Below are 15,203 nucleotides of genomic sequence, written 5' to 3'. Positions count from 1 at the left end.
TATACTCTATGTATTTATTTTAATTTAATTAATTTATTCAATGAACATAAATGCAACCTTTCAACATAGAAATCATTGAATTAAATGATTTAAATATATATAATTCTATGCTTCAGAGTCAAGTTTTAAACATTTCAAATGTGATATTCAACCACTAAATATTCTGATCCGGCATCTTTAAAATGTCAATACTATACAACTTAAATATAGAAAATGTTAATTATTTGTTTAATCACCTTTTGATGTGAAAATATCTGCGTCATTGAAACACTTTTGATTGGAATCAATGATCTTTTTGCGGCGATATTTGTGCTGCTGTTGCTGCTCCGCGCTGGCATTTAAACCAGGTCCAGTCGAGTCAAACACTCATTAAGCATTCTGGTGGCGGGACTGTGGTCGATGACAAGTCGGGGGAGAAAAGGTTCTGTTTGGACTCGAGGCCAGCAGCTCTGGCCTCCGGCTCTCGGGCGGCCAACCCGTGCCGACATTTTCACATTTTTCATTCCGTGGCGTCGAGCCCAGAGATAAAAGAGAGACTGGTATATATATCGCCTCATCACCTCAGTCTGGTTCACGAGTGAGGGAAGAACAGATGGAGTGAAAAACCACAACTATTTGTTAGATATTTAATGTACTAGTGTCTGAAGGTAACAGTTTAATTAAAAAAATACACCTTTGGATCTTTAACCGGGTTTTCTCCGGTCTGTTTCCAGGATCATCCACGAGGACGGATACTCAGAAGAGGAGTGTAAGCAGTACAGAGCGGTCGTCTACAGCAACACAATCCAGTCCATTATGGCCATCATCAAAGCCATGGCCAACCTCAAGATCAATTACGAAGACCCTGCCAGAGCGGTACGTCTGGCCCCGCCGGTCAAGATAATGACATTATTTATGTCGCGGTATAATCCGTTTTTTAAGGTGAACACGATCCGAGAAGTACTTCCTATCGTCAACATGGATCCAGTTAAAACTGGGAGAGTAGTTGAACATGTGTGTGTTGTGATGATGCAACAATGATGTGTTAATGTACAGTATATCATCTGTTCTCTCACTTCAAGAGACTTTAAATTGACATTTCAAGGGTTATAATTCGACCGGACCTACGGTACCACAGGCAGAAAATGATTTATTGACAACAAGAAATCTTTACTTTAGTGTCGATAGATCAATACGTGGATCTTCCAGTCGATCACAAAGATTGTTTTTTAATATCACATTTAAATAAATCGACATCCATGTTACTTGATTAATGTACAGGGCAAGTAGTTCGATGTTTTTTTTCTGCTGACCTTTCGTTTTGGTATTTTAATCTATTGATACAAGTACAATTACAACTTTATTGACACTGCACGGCCACAGAAAACACTACGATAAACCAATAGGTCCGGCTCATGATTTGGAGCCACAGTAAGAGTTAATTGGATCAGCCAGCTGTCAATCAAAACCGGAAAATCGGATTTCATGATTGGAAGATTAAACTAATGACATGTTGTGATTTGTTGACTCACATGAGTCAAAGGATTCATTCAGTACTAAAGTCAGGTTGTGATAAAAATGAATATACTTCATTTTGTTGTGTAATATTAGATTATTTTAGATTTTTTATTGCTAATAATGTAAAACAACATCAAATTGTTGGTCGTGTCAGTACAAAATAAAAGAATGAAATAAGATAACACAAAAAATAAGCAATAGAAAAATCTGTTATACATGTACATACATCATAAGTGTACAGTAATTCTCGGTGTATTAGCAAATTAATACATGTTTTTCATTTTTGTAGTAGCTACATTATTTTTGACTTCATTAAAAGTAGCTCTCATGAGGAACAACTTTCAGCCTTTCCTGCCGGCAGCTCCCTCTAGTGGTGGACATTGTTGCTACACTCACCTGAATCATTGCGCATTTCAACATACCTCATATGTTTTTTGTTTTTTTTTAAACATTCCAGGCTCACATTTAAAAGAACTTTGTTTGTCGAACCGTGTCCTCTTCTATTCATCTCAATTATTGTACAAATGTCACGTCACGCTCCACTTCCTCTCAGACGCAGCACTGAGGCCACGCCCCCTTATTATTTCCTTCCCCTTTTTTATGATTTATAAACCACAAAGTTCATGTCTGATCCTCTAACGAGCTTTTAAAGTAACAAATGACAGTAAAACCCTTTCTCGTGATTTATTATTTAATAGTTTAAAATACACAAGGAAGTATTTAAATGTAAAGATGAATGGTTACCTTCATTGACTAACAAGAGGTCAACAATGATTGACAGGACGACGCCCGTCAACTCTTCGCTCTGTCGGCCGCCGCGGAGGAACAAGGAGTTCTGCCCGAGGATCTGTCCAACGTCATCCACCGGCTGTGGTCCGACAGTGGAGTCCAGAGCTGCTTCACACGCGCCCGAGAGTATCAGATCAACGACTCTGCAGCCTAGTGAGTCCAACAACACACCTGCACGACACACTCTCACAACACACCTGCATGACACACCTGCACGACACACACCTGCAGGACACACACCTGCACGACACACACCTGCACGACACACACCTGCACGACACACACCTGCACGACACACACCTGCACGACACACACCTGCACGACACACACCTGCACGACACACCTGCACGACACACACCTGCACGACACACACCTGCACGACACACGTGCACGACACACACCTGCACGACACACTCTCACAACACACCTGCAGGACACACACCTGCACGACACACGTGCACGACACACACCTGCACGACACACTCTCACAACACACCTGCACGACACACGTGCACGACACACGTGCACGACACACGTGCACGACACACGTGCACGACACACACCTGCACGACACACTCTCACAACACACCTGCACGACACACACCTGCACGACACACACCTGCAGGACACACACCTGCACGACACACACCTGCACGACACACACCTGCACGACACACACCTGCACGACACACACTCGCACATCACACCTGCACGACACACCTGCACGACACACCTGCACTACACACCTGCACGATACACCTGCACGATACACCTGCACGATACACCTGCACGACACACACCTGCACGATACACCTGCACGACACACACCTGCACGATACACCTGCACGACACACACCTGCACGATACACCTGCACGACACACACCTGCACGACACACCTGCACGACACACACTCGCACATCACACCTGCACATCACACCTGCACGACAAACACTCGCACATCACACCTGCACGACACACACTCTCACGACACACACTCTCACGACACACACCTGCATGACACACCTGCCCGTGAGCAGGACCGAGTGGAGCAACCGTGCAACTCTCATATCTGTCTTTGGTCACACAAAGATTAGAAGTTCAATATTTGTCAGTTCACTCTCTGAACTCACACCAGCGTTTGTTCTGGTCTGTGTTTAAATAAAGTTTCTTTCATTAAACAGATATTCTTCTTTCATTTTTTCATTTTTCTGACTGAACCAGACATAATTAAATACAACAACAAAAATTGGACACAAAAGGGACGTTGAGTCATTAAAATTAGTGGAAAACAAAGTTTAAAAATAAAACAATGAATTAAAAAAAGCTTTAAATTGTTTGTTTTTTAATCAATAAAAACTTCGACCTTGAGTCCACTGAGGTAACAATCTTGTTTTTAAACTCAACACATTCTTCTGTACACTCTTTAAAAAAAACACAACACAGATTGTTCAATAAAGTCAGTTTAAATCTTATATTTGTTTTAAATTATGGACAATTTTAATCTGATCTGGTTGAAAATGAATATAACAGTTTAATTATTTATATTTTTATTTGAATATTTGTATTTACATTGTGAAAAATATGGACTTAATATATATATACACACACACACACACACACACACACACACACACACACACACACACACACACACACACACACACACGTATCAAACGACAGCAGGCATCGAGTAAATTCCACTCTGCCCAGAATCTCTTAACCTGTCAATCAAATAAAAGAACGTTAAAAGTATTTAAGTTGGTGTTGAACTGGTGGAAGATGAAGAGCTTTTATTTTGGAGGTTGTGACCTGCATCAGATCACTCGTGGCCCTCCTTGAAAAATGTTGTAATGTCTGTATCGTAGTATATTTTATATTGTAGATCCTGGAGATGAGAGGATAGTCCGGACCTCTTGGTTTCTGCCGCTGCCCCCTCGACCTGAACATGAAATGAATGTTTTTTTTTCCTCGATGGATGTTTTCAAACACTTGTGTGTTTTGTGTCGTGACTCAGTTACCTGAACGACCTGGAGAGGATAGCCAAGCCCGACTACATCCCCACACAGCAGGACGTCCTGAGGACCCGAGTGAAGACCACCGGCATCGTGGAGACTCACTTCACCTTCAAAGACCTGCACTTCAAGTACGTCCTGGAACCTGATGGACCTGCATGTTGATCGTCCTTTAGTAGAGAAGATTCTAACATGTGTGTGTCTGTGTTTTTGTGTGTTTGTCTCCGTCTGTGTGTGTTTGTCTCTGTGTCTGTGTGTGTGTGTGTCTCTGTGTGTTTGCCTGTATTTGTTTGTGTGTATATGTGTCTCTATGTTTGTGTCTCTGTGTGTGTGTGTCTCCATGTGTCTGGGGGTGTCTCTGTCTGTGTTTGTGTGTGTGTTCATGTGTCTCTGTGCACATTTTTCTGTGCATGTTTCTGTGTCTGTCTCTATGTGTCTGTGTGTGTGTCTCTGTGTGTGCATGTGTCTTTTTGTGTGGGTCTGTTTTATGTGGGTGTTTATCTGTGTGTTTTTTCGTTTCTGTGCGTGTCTTTGTCCGTGTCTCTGTTTTTGTGTCTGTGTGCATTTGTGCGTGTATTTCTGTTTTTGTGTGTATGTGTCTATCGTTGTGTGTTGGCCTGTGTTTCTGTGTGTGTGTACATGTCCGTATGTGCGTGCACATCTGTGTGTGTTCTTGTTTCTCTGTGTGTGTTTTTCCATGCGCATTTCTGTGTCTGTCTCTCTTTGTGTCTGTTTTTGTGTCCGTCCGTGTATGTCTGTTTTATGTGGGTGTTTATCTGTGTGTGTTTCGTTTATGTGCGTGTCTTTGTGTTATTTTTTTTTGTGTCTTTATGTGTGTATTTCCGTTGTTGTGTGTACGTATGTGTCTGTCATTGTGTGTGTGTCTCTTTTATTATATTTTTGTGTCTTTGTGTGCATTTGTGTGTGTATTTCTGTTGTTGTGTCTGTCGTTGTGTTTTTTGGGTGTTGGTGTGCCTGTGATTTCGTGTGTGTGTGTGCACTTGTGTGTGTGTGTGTCCAGGATGTTTGATGTCGGAGGTCAACGCTCCGAGAGGAAGAAGTGGATCCATTGTTTCGAGGGCGTCACGGCCATCATCTTCTGCGTAGCCATGAGCGCGTACGACCTGGTGCTGGCCGAGGACGAGGAGATGGTGAGTCGAGGTGTCTCGGGTCGACCCGGGTTCACGACCTTCACGACCTTCACGACCTTGACGTGTGGCTCGTCCTCAGAACCGTATGCACGAGAGCATGAAGCTGTTCGACTCCATCTGCAACAACAAGTGGTTCACGGAGACGTCGATCATCCTGTTCCTCAACAAGAAGGATCTGTTCGAGGAGAAGATCAGTCGCAGTCCTCTGACCATCTGCTTCCCCGAGTACACAGGTGCGTCCGCGGCCTCCTCCCGCCACAGCCGCCATCTTGTTTCACGATCGAGTCACTTCATTCGATCACGTTCTTTCTCTATTCTTTTCTCTTGTTCACTCGCTTTCTCTCGTTTTCTTTTCACTCTTTCAATAATTGTCTCTTTCTGTTTCTCCCTCTCAATCGTTTTCTTTCTTTTCATCTCTTTTCCTCTCTCTAGTCATCTATCTCTCACTCCGTCCTTATTGCTCGTACTCGTTTAGTTCCTTCTCTTTCTTGCTCAATTATTACAACCTTTTTCTTTCTCTCCTCCTTTCTTTTATTTATTACTTTATTTTCTCTCTCATCATCCTGTCTCATTACTCTTTCACTCACCTTCCTTCTCTCTCTATCGCTCACTCCTTTTTTTTCTTTCTCATATTTTATCTTTCTTCCCCTCTTTTTCTCTCTCTCTTTCACTTACTCTCTTTTACTTGCTCTTTCTCTCCCCCTTTTTCTTTAACTCTTTCTTACTGATATTCTTTCGCTCTTTCTCTCGCTCATTCACTTTTTATATCTTCATTCTTTTATTATTCAATTAAAAAAAGGTGCTTCGTTCAGAAAATGTTTTCAAATAAAAATGTTGCTTCTATAAAGAAGATGTAAATGACAAGAAAATAATTCAATAAATTCTATCATTTAAATATTTTTTAATTAAGCAACTGCAAAATCTACGTCCAAATGTTTCTTGACATCAATTTTAATTTAATTATTAAACGTAGAAAAAAAAAAGTTTGATGCATAAATCTATTCTGCAGTACTGTTGATTCGACACTAGATGGCGCCGTTGATGAATCCTGATTTGCAGTTTGATGCAAACTTGACTGACAGGCTTTCTGACGTTATGTCCACCCGTGTCTCTCAGGACCGAACGAGTACAAGGAGGCCCAGGCCTACATCCAGACCAAGTTCGAGGACCTGAACAAGAAGAAGGACTCCAAGGAGGACACCAAGGAGATCTACTCCCACTTCACCTGCGCCACCGACACCAAGAACGTGCAGTTCGTGTTCGACGCCGTCACCGACGTCATCATCAAACACAACCTGAAGGACTGCGGCCTGTTCTGAGGGTTCCGGGTGAGTCCCGGGGGGTCCCCGCCCCACCTGTTGATCACCTGCTGACGCTGGTGTTTGTTTCTCCAGGTGAAGGTTCTGCAGGTTCTGCAGGTTCTGCACCGGCTCGACCGCCATTGTTTTGAAAGAGACTGAAGAAGCTCGACTCGGACCCTCGTTTATTCTCTTCATTAACTTTTATATCCACTGTTAGTGCGGAAACATTTAATCTCATGACGCTTGTTTTTACCAGATGAAGTCGGACACGGACTTAAGGTTGATTTATTATGTAAAGTTTTTTTGTTTTTGTTTTTTTTAATAATGTTTACATGAGATTCTCCACGTCTGTCCTGCATGACTGATCAAACATCTGCTCTGTGATCGACTAACATTCCTGCCACATCCAGACTTCTAACTATATTTATGTTGTTTTTTTTATGGCTTCTTCAACGAGATTTCCACGTCGATGCTGGTTGTTTGTGCCTTTTTGCTTTTTGTTTACAAACAAAGTCCTGTCGCTCTCGATGCTTTCTTCGAATCCTCTTGTCGTTTTTTTGTTTTTGTTTTCTGTAGATTGAAAGTTGATAATTGATCTAATTCAAGGTTAGTGTTCTTGGTTCATATTAAATGCCTAAAAGTCATTTTATGTTTTAATTTAAATAAAAGTAGAGATCACTTGACTCCTGTTTATTCCTTCGCTTTTATTTTCCGTTTTTCTTGTTTATTGGAAACATTTTCAATCAAATGTGGACTTTTTTTTTTAAATTTCCAGGTGAAAAGTATTTGATCAAAAGCTTTACTTTTGTGGGTTAAATAAAAAATGTAAAAGTAAAATACTATTTGAAGACATTAATAATCATCAAGTGCTTTTTGCTTTACTTCTATTTTCTGATTTAAATAAAATAAAATTAAAACAAAGTTTAAAAATTAACAAGTGTGTTTTCAATGTCTTCATTTTAAAAGTATATGTAATCTTTCGTGCAGTACAGCAGTAGTAAACAATTATATTCTACTTATGTTTTCTCTTGTTTTTGTGTATATTGTTTTCATTTAAAAGGGGTGTCTCAAAGTTTATATAGAAGTTAATATTTATATTGAGTTATACTACAATTCTACTATTAAGTTATTTTTTTTTGTTTTTTTTTAAACATCGAAAAAATGCTGCGGTGACGTTAACTAACCAGCAGATGGCGCCAGTATGTAAACGTTGACAGGACACGATACATAATGTTTGACTCTGTCTCTAAAGATGCATTTGATAATAATTAAATAATGATCAATTAACAGCTATTTTTAATTCATAATCACAATTCAATAAGATTCACTCTTTATTTATAACATTTGGCTCAGAAATATATTTAAAGTTTAAACTTTTCTATTTCTATATCTGACCTCAGTTCGACCTGAACTCGTTGCTGGATCAGGTCCAGACATGGATCTCATGCTAATCTTGAACCTGCAGCCATCAGGCCTGGATTATAATCCGAGGAGATGATTAACATGAACGTTCACTCGGTGAAGGCCATGAATGCAGGGTTGAGGGTTCGATGCCTGGATCACATTTACATGCCAACAACTCACTGGAATGTTTAATTCAACATGTGACGAACGAAGATGCTTTTCACATTCAAATCTAAACACTTGTGAAGAAGAACATTCACCTGCAAATAAATATGACATTCTTGGTGTTATTTAAAACTTCAGTCCATTCAGAACAGGTTTTTCTTCTTTGTTTGACTTAAAATGATCAACTCGTATAATAACATGTGTAATAACAATCTTAACTGTCATCACATGGGTAAGAAATCAAAATGTTGATTTTAAATAAAATAAAATAACGTTTATTCATAGATTCATTCAAATTCTGACACATTTAAAAAAAAAACTTTTTTAGTTCGATTCTATTTTAAATGATTGTATCTATTTATTTAAAAAAGACGTGTAAAAATTCCCCGCGTAAACATATAAAATATATGTGAAGAATTAAGTCAAGTTTAAATCTGTTTGTTGCATTATTGTTGTTGTTGTTTCTTTAATTCGTGTCATATATTTATATATTCTTTATTTCAAAACAAATAGAATAATGGGTAGATAGAAACAATTTGTCATATAGTGTTGATCGTTAAACGCAAAATACAAAATATTTTTGAGGTAAATTATATAGAAATTAGCAACACTAGAGGGCGTAAGTGAGTCAAATATTCAACATTTGCGTTCTTTTTTTCTTATTTTTTTTTTTATAAATGTCGATTAACATTCTAATAGATGTTAGAATTGATGTATGAGCAGAAACGCAAATGTTTTTATTCATCCTCGTATTTGTGTTGCTTTTACATTTAGCTCCAAAGCGGACTCCGTAGATTGTGCTTCGGTATTTTTGACGTTTATAATAAAATATCAAGACTTATTTTCCCATAAACGCAGCTTCCTTGTGAGGAAACATTTTTCAAGGAAACGCTGAATATAAATGTCGTTTAATAAATAAATGGTGACGTTTTTCTGAAGAAGATTCTGGGGGATGTTGTGATGCGTTCACGGTCCTGCTCTGTGATTGGCTGCTTCAGACTCCAGCGGCGCTGAAAAGACTTGAACAGACTCAGTGTCAACTCAGACTCAGCAGAACCTAAACCTGGACCAGGACCAGGACCAGGACCAGGAGCTCTCACTGCTGCTACAAATACTCCTCGTAGTAAAAAAAACAAACGTGTTTTAAATCCAAACTCTCGAATTCTCCCGCAGGACGTGAAGAGAACAAATGAGGGAAAGTGAAATGGTGAGTTTTTAAAAAAATGTATTTACGTGGAGAAGTTTGTGCTGTGATGGAAGGAAAAGTCGTTTTAAAAGCTCATAGTGAAGGAGTTGATTTTTACATGTTTAATTTTTGTCATGTTTTTTACTTTTTATTTCGATTTCGAGAAGAAAAAGTAGAACTTTTCTCAAGATACATGCAATAAAAAGGTTTACGTTTAATAACAAAAGCTAGTAAACTATAATTGTATGTGTCATATTGGTGAAAGACTATTACTGAAGTCAGATCGTTTTTAATTTAACAAAAATGTGGAATAATTAACCAAATAATCATCAAAATCTAAACGAGAAGTTTGCGTTTAAATTTCTTATAGGGTCACGTGACATTATTTAACTGTTGTGATTGGCCCTTAAACCTAAAGAAGGAAATGATGATGAAGATGAAGAAACTTTTAACAAACCTCAAAATTAAAAAGTAACAAGGATATTGATTAATGTATTTATTATTATAACTATTATTGTAGATTTGTTATTGTTTAAACATAAATAAAAGCAATTTATGTCCAATTTATTTTGTACATTTTTGTTTTGAAGGACAAAAAAGTGCTGAAAAGGGTAAATTTCGAGCTGATCTAGTAACTAAAAATAAATAAAACATGGTCACTTTTATCATTGATGTACTTTGACACCACTAGGGCCACAAAAAACAACCCAATTTTTCTTCTTTCTTTGTAAAAAAAAGTATTTAACGAAAAAAGAACTTCTTCAAAATCTTACTTTAGTCACATTTGCGTTCTTTCCTCTCGGGGTCTCGCGACATGTAGGTGGGAAGGTGGGACCTCTCGGAGGTCTCGGTCGAGGGTCAGAGTTGCTGTGGCTGTGACCTCTGCACACAGAAGTGAACCTGTCTCGCTGACCCGTCTCACGTCGCTGCTGCGTTTACGGCGCCTTCACGCCGGGTCGGGGCGCGAGGGGGAGTCCAGAGCGAGACGTCGGGGTCTCGTGTCGGAGACGAGGTCGTCGTCGGCAGTATTTTGGTCAGAAATGTTATACTTCGTCCGAGATGAGAGTTAAAATCTTTCTATTTCTGATTCTATAGTTTATCAATGACATTTCCTCAGGGACCACGTTTTATACAGTGAACAAGTTAGGGACCGTCAAGCAAAAATGAAGAAGGGAAAAGTATAAAATACGTTAATAAATTAAAGCTAAATCTGCTCAAATTATTTTTACTGTACCATTCTTATTTTTACTGAAGTCAAAATGTATAGACAAATGAGGTTTAAAATTGTTAAGTTTCTACATAATCTTTGACCTCAAGAGGGCCACATTAATACAGTCACAGGGCCATATGAGACCCCCGGGGCCACATCTTGTTTTTTTTAGGTTCCTCAATTTTTAACTAATGTTTATCTTTTGCTCTGAATGAAGATTCAAAATGTGTTTTAAGGTCAAACTAGATCCTAGTAATGGTCAAAGTGAGATTATAGACAATGGAATGTTAGCTTCGTAATCAACCTAAACAAACTCAGATTTTTGCAGATTTTAGTGTAAAACAAAACAAAAATCAGATATTTTTACACCAACATTTATTTTCCACACATACTTGTATCTTTTTTTGTGTCAGATTTTACTCACGTACAGAAAAAACAAGGCTCAATAATCTAAAATTAAAATGGCAAACAAAGTAATAATTTAATAATTTAATTAAATTAGCTTCAATTAGCATAACAAGCTAAACTTCCTTCTTTCGCGGTTCATTTTAATCTTTAAATTGGTCGAGGCAAACTTTTCGAGGAACACCTACCCCTCCTTTAACTACTTTTAGTCGCCCTGCAACCGCAACACGTCACTATGACCCCGGAGTGTGTTTTCTGCTGCTTCGACGCCACGTGATGCTCGTGTTTGAGTGTAAACCGCGGCTGCAGATTCCGTCCAATCAGATCGCAGCGTTCGCGTGGAAGCCACATGGCGGCTCTGGTCTCTCCAGACGTCCAGGCGTGAGCTAGACAAGGTCTGGATGTGGTTCTGGTTCTGTAACACGTGATGTTGAGTAAAGGGTTCGACCTCGAGCGTCACTTCACGACAAGATCCCGAACAAGTCTGAGCTCGTCTAGGATCAGGTCCCGTGATTACAAACCCTGTCGTCGCACAACGTTTGTGAAACGACACAATGAGTCATTGAGGGATTTCCACTGATGTTCATGAGAATAAGTTTGTGTTGTTGGTGTCGTTGGTGTCGTTGGAGCCCGAAGAGCTGGTTCTTATTTTAGGAAACGTTAAAATTGTCGAATATTTTTGGAATGAATGCATTTTTTTTACACAAACAGTTTCATATTCTTGTTAAAACAATGAAAAAATTAAAATGTCTAACTTCAATATTTTTTAATTTGTACCCTTTTAAATTCAGCATATTCATGTTGTCACTATTATACCACGTTTTTATATTGAATCTAAAAGGCTACAAATAAAAAAATCAAACTAATTTAGACATTTTTATTTTTTAATTATTGGAATCAAAATATCCATCTTTTTTTTTTAATTCATGTTTCTACTATTTCACTATGATTTTTATATTGAATTTAAAAGGCTGGAAATAAAAAACTTTTAAAAATTATTATTTGATTAGAATATCAAAATCTATATGTAAAATATTTTTAATTCATGTTTATTACATGTAACATTTTTTATATTTAATTTTAAAGGCTATGAGTACAAAAAAACATTTTTTATATTTAATTTTAAAGGCTATGAGTACAAAAAAACATTTTTATAATTTAATTTTTAATTTCAAATTTTTCTAGAATAATACCTATTTTTTGGGAATACAATTATTTTTTTAAATTAATGCAAATGGATTATAAAATATTGTTCAATAAAAATAAATTGATGTTATAAATAATGGCTACAAGTGAAAAGGAAATATTAATTTAGAATTTTTGGGGAATTCCAGTTATTTAATTAGATAAAACATATTTTTTTAATTAAAACTTTAAAATATGAATTTATTTAATTCAGTTGTTTAATGAGAACAAATTCAAACATTTTAACAGAGAAAAAATGTCAATTTCATTTATTTAATAAATTGCAACGTTTAAAAAAACTATTTCAATGAAGTACATAAAGTAATGTTTAAAAAAATATATTTCAATGAAGTACATAAAGTAATGTTTAAAAAAACTATTTCAATGAAGTACATAAAGTAATGTTTAAAAAAACTATTTCAATGAAGTACATAAAGTAATGTTTAAAAAAACTATTTCAATGAAGTACATAAAGTAATGTTTAAAAAAACTTTTTCAATGAAGTACATAAAGTAATGTTTAAAAAAACTGTTTCAATAAAGTACATAAAATAATGTTTAAAAAAACTATTTCAATGAAGTACATAAAGTAATGTATAAAAAAACTATTTCAATGAAGTACATAAAGTAATGTTTAAAAAAACTATTTCAATAAAGTACATAAAGTAATGTTTAAAAAAACTATTTCAATGAAGTACATAAAGTAATGTTTAAAAAAACTATTTCAATGAAGTACATAAAGTAATGTTTAAAAAAACTTTTTCAATGAAGTACATAAAGTAATGTTTAAAAAAACTATTTCAATGAAGTACATAAAATAATGTTTAAAAAAACTATTTCAATGAAGTACATAAAGTAATGTATAAAAAAACTATTTCAATGAAGTACATAAAGTAATGTTTAAAAAAACGATTTCAATGAAGTACATAAAGTAATGTTTAAAAAAATATATTTCAATGAAGTACATAAAGTAATGTTTAAAAAAAAACTATTTCAATGAAGTACATAAAGTAATGTTTAAAAAAAACTATTTCAATGAAGTACATAAAGTAATGTTTAAAAAAAACTATTTCAATGAAGTACATAAAGTAATGTTTAAAAAAATATATTTCAATGAAGTACATAAAGTAATGTTTAAAAAAAAGATTTCAATGAAGTACATAAAGTAATGTTTAAAAAAACTTTTTCAATGAAGTACATAAAGTAATGTTTAAAAAAACTTTTTCAATGAAGTACATAAAATAATCTTTAAAAAAACTATTTCAATGAAGTACATAAAGTAATGTTTAAAAAAAACTATTTCAATGAAGTACATAAAGTAATGTTTAAAAAAACTTTTTCAATGAAGTACATAAAGTAATGTTTAAAAAAACTTTTTCAATGAAGTACATAAAATAATCTTTAAAAAAACTATTTCAATGAAGTACATAAAGTAATGTTTAAAAAAAACTATTTCAATGAAGTACATAAAGTAATGTTTAAAAAAAAAATTTCAATGAAGTACATAAAGTAATGTTTAAAAAAACTTTTTCAATGAAGTTCATAAAATAATGTTTAAAAAAACTATTTCAATGAAGTACATAAAGTAATGTTTAAAAAAACTATTTCAATGAAGTACATAAAGTCTGTCGCTGACACTGATCTTCTTCTCCCGCAGATCTGTCTCCAGGACTCCAGCGACTGCCTGAGGCAGCAGATGCGCTACATGATGAGGTCCCTCCAGGACCTGAAGCAGCTGAGGAAGTCCTACCCGGGACCGGGAACGCCTCCGGCCCCCGTGGAGGCTCAGCTCCCGGCGCTGGTCCGACACTCGGCGCTGGTCCGGGCGAGTCATCGCCGCGAACGCTGCCTTCACGCCCGCATGTCCAGCGCCAGCTCGGCCAGCACCTACGACTCCGCCTGCTGCCTGACCGCCACCCTGGAGGAGGAGGACGAGGACGAGGACTCGGGTCTGGCCCTGAGGCTGGGGTCCCCCAGCAGCCAGAAGAGTCTGGAGTTCGACTCGGGTTACTCGGAGGCGTCGTGGCAGGACGAGGGGGTCGTGCTCCGCCGGACCAGGAACGTCCGCGTGTCCTCCTCGGCGTGTCTCCGCACCAACAGGGCCACGAGCGGGAGGATGCGACCCAAGTCCACCTCGGACGCCTGCCTGGAGAGGTGGACCCCTTTCAGCGACCCCGAGGACTGGGCCAACTCCCTGCTCACCGGAGGACGCAACCGCCAGCCGCTGGTCTTGGGCGACAACAGCTTCGCCGACCTCATCCAGAACTGGATGGACTTGCCGGACTTCCCGGAACCCGCCGCCGAGACCAAGACCCTGTCCCGGTGCAAGCTGGGAAAAGGTTTCTTGGTCAACGTGCGGCGGAAAATCAGCGGGTTCTCCAGGAGCTTCGAGGAGAAGGTGAAGATGAGACCCTCGGACTCGTCTCACGGCATCAGGAGCCAGAACTCGTCCAATAGACTGTCGTGTCCCGTCGTCGCCTCACAGGCCAAAGTTCCCTTTTTCCATCAGTCCCACGCCGCCATCAACCAGCTGGACTCGGACTTCTACCAGTTTGCCGCGCTCATGAAGACCGGCAGCAGGAACCCCATCATCTGCAAAGACATTATTGGATATATCTGACGCTCCAGGATCCTCTGAGTCGCTTTATATATACTGTGATTTTTTTACTAAATAAAAATGTTCCCAGAACTTCTTCGTCCCTTTGTGCTGAACATGTAGGAACTTTATTTGAGATTATTAGATTTCAGATCAAAATACTATTTTTTTACATTAATAATACAACTTTTTTAATAAAAGAAAAAAAGTATGAATTAATACTTTGGGCCATACTATAGGTAAAACTAATACTGGCTTAAAAATGCTTATATAAAAAATTGCTCCCTCACCTATAAAAAAAA

At 37.6% G+C, this 15,203-nt stretch overlaps 2 protein-coding genes across 2 annotated transcripts in view; both read left to right on the top strand.

The window, feature by feature from the left end:
• The window catches only part of LOC148070190 (guanine nucleotide-binding protein G(i) subunit alpha-2-like), a 42,599-nt gene extending 35,165 nt beyond the window's left edge, over window positions 1–7,434 (top strand). The window contains exons 3-9 of the mRNA XM_087801840.1: window positions 714–855; window positions 2,279–2,439; window positions 4,302–4,430; window positions 5,321–5,450; window positions 5,530–5,683; window positions 6,567–6,778; window positions 6,845–7,434. Coding sequence (XP_087657966.1) covers window positions 714–855; window positions 2,279–2,439; window positions 4,302–4,430; window positions 5,321–5,450; window positions 5,530–5,683; window positions 6,567–6,769 — 919 coding nt within the window. The 3' untranslated portion in view covers window positions 6,770–6,778; window positions 6,845–7,434. The remainder of the gene's footprint in view (window positions 1–713; window positions 856–2,278; window positions 2,440–4,301; window positions 4,431–5,320; window positions 5,451–5,529; window positions 5,684–6,566; window positions 6,779–6,844) is intronic.
• Window positions 7,435–9,377: 1,943 nt separating this feature from the next.
• On the top strand, window positions 9,378–14,972 carry LOC148070189 (PAK4-inhibitor inka1-like). The gene is made up of 2 exons (XM_087800811.1): window positions 9,378–9,527; window positions 13,963–14,972. The coding sequence occupies exons 1-2, from the start codon at window positions 9,510–9,512 to the stop codon at window positions 14,923–14,925; spliced, it is 981 nt and encodes a 326-aa protein (XP_087656937.1). The 5' UTR covers window positions 9,378–9,509; the 3' UTR covers window positions 14,926–14,972.
• Window positions 14,973–15,203: the final 231 nt, after the last annotated feature.

This window comes from Callionymus lyra, chromosome 10, assembly GCF_982586985.1.
Source record: "Callionymus lyra chromosome 10, fCalLyr1.hap1.1, whole genome shotgun sequence".
In the NCBI taxonomy this organism is placed as follows: Eukaryota; Metazoa; Chordata; class Actinopteri; order Syngnathiformes; family Callionymidae; genus Callionymus; species Callionymus lyra.
Note: the sequence above shows the minus strand (reverse complement) of the source record. Positions and strands in the feature narration are given on the sequence as shown.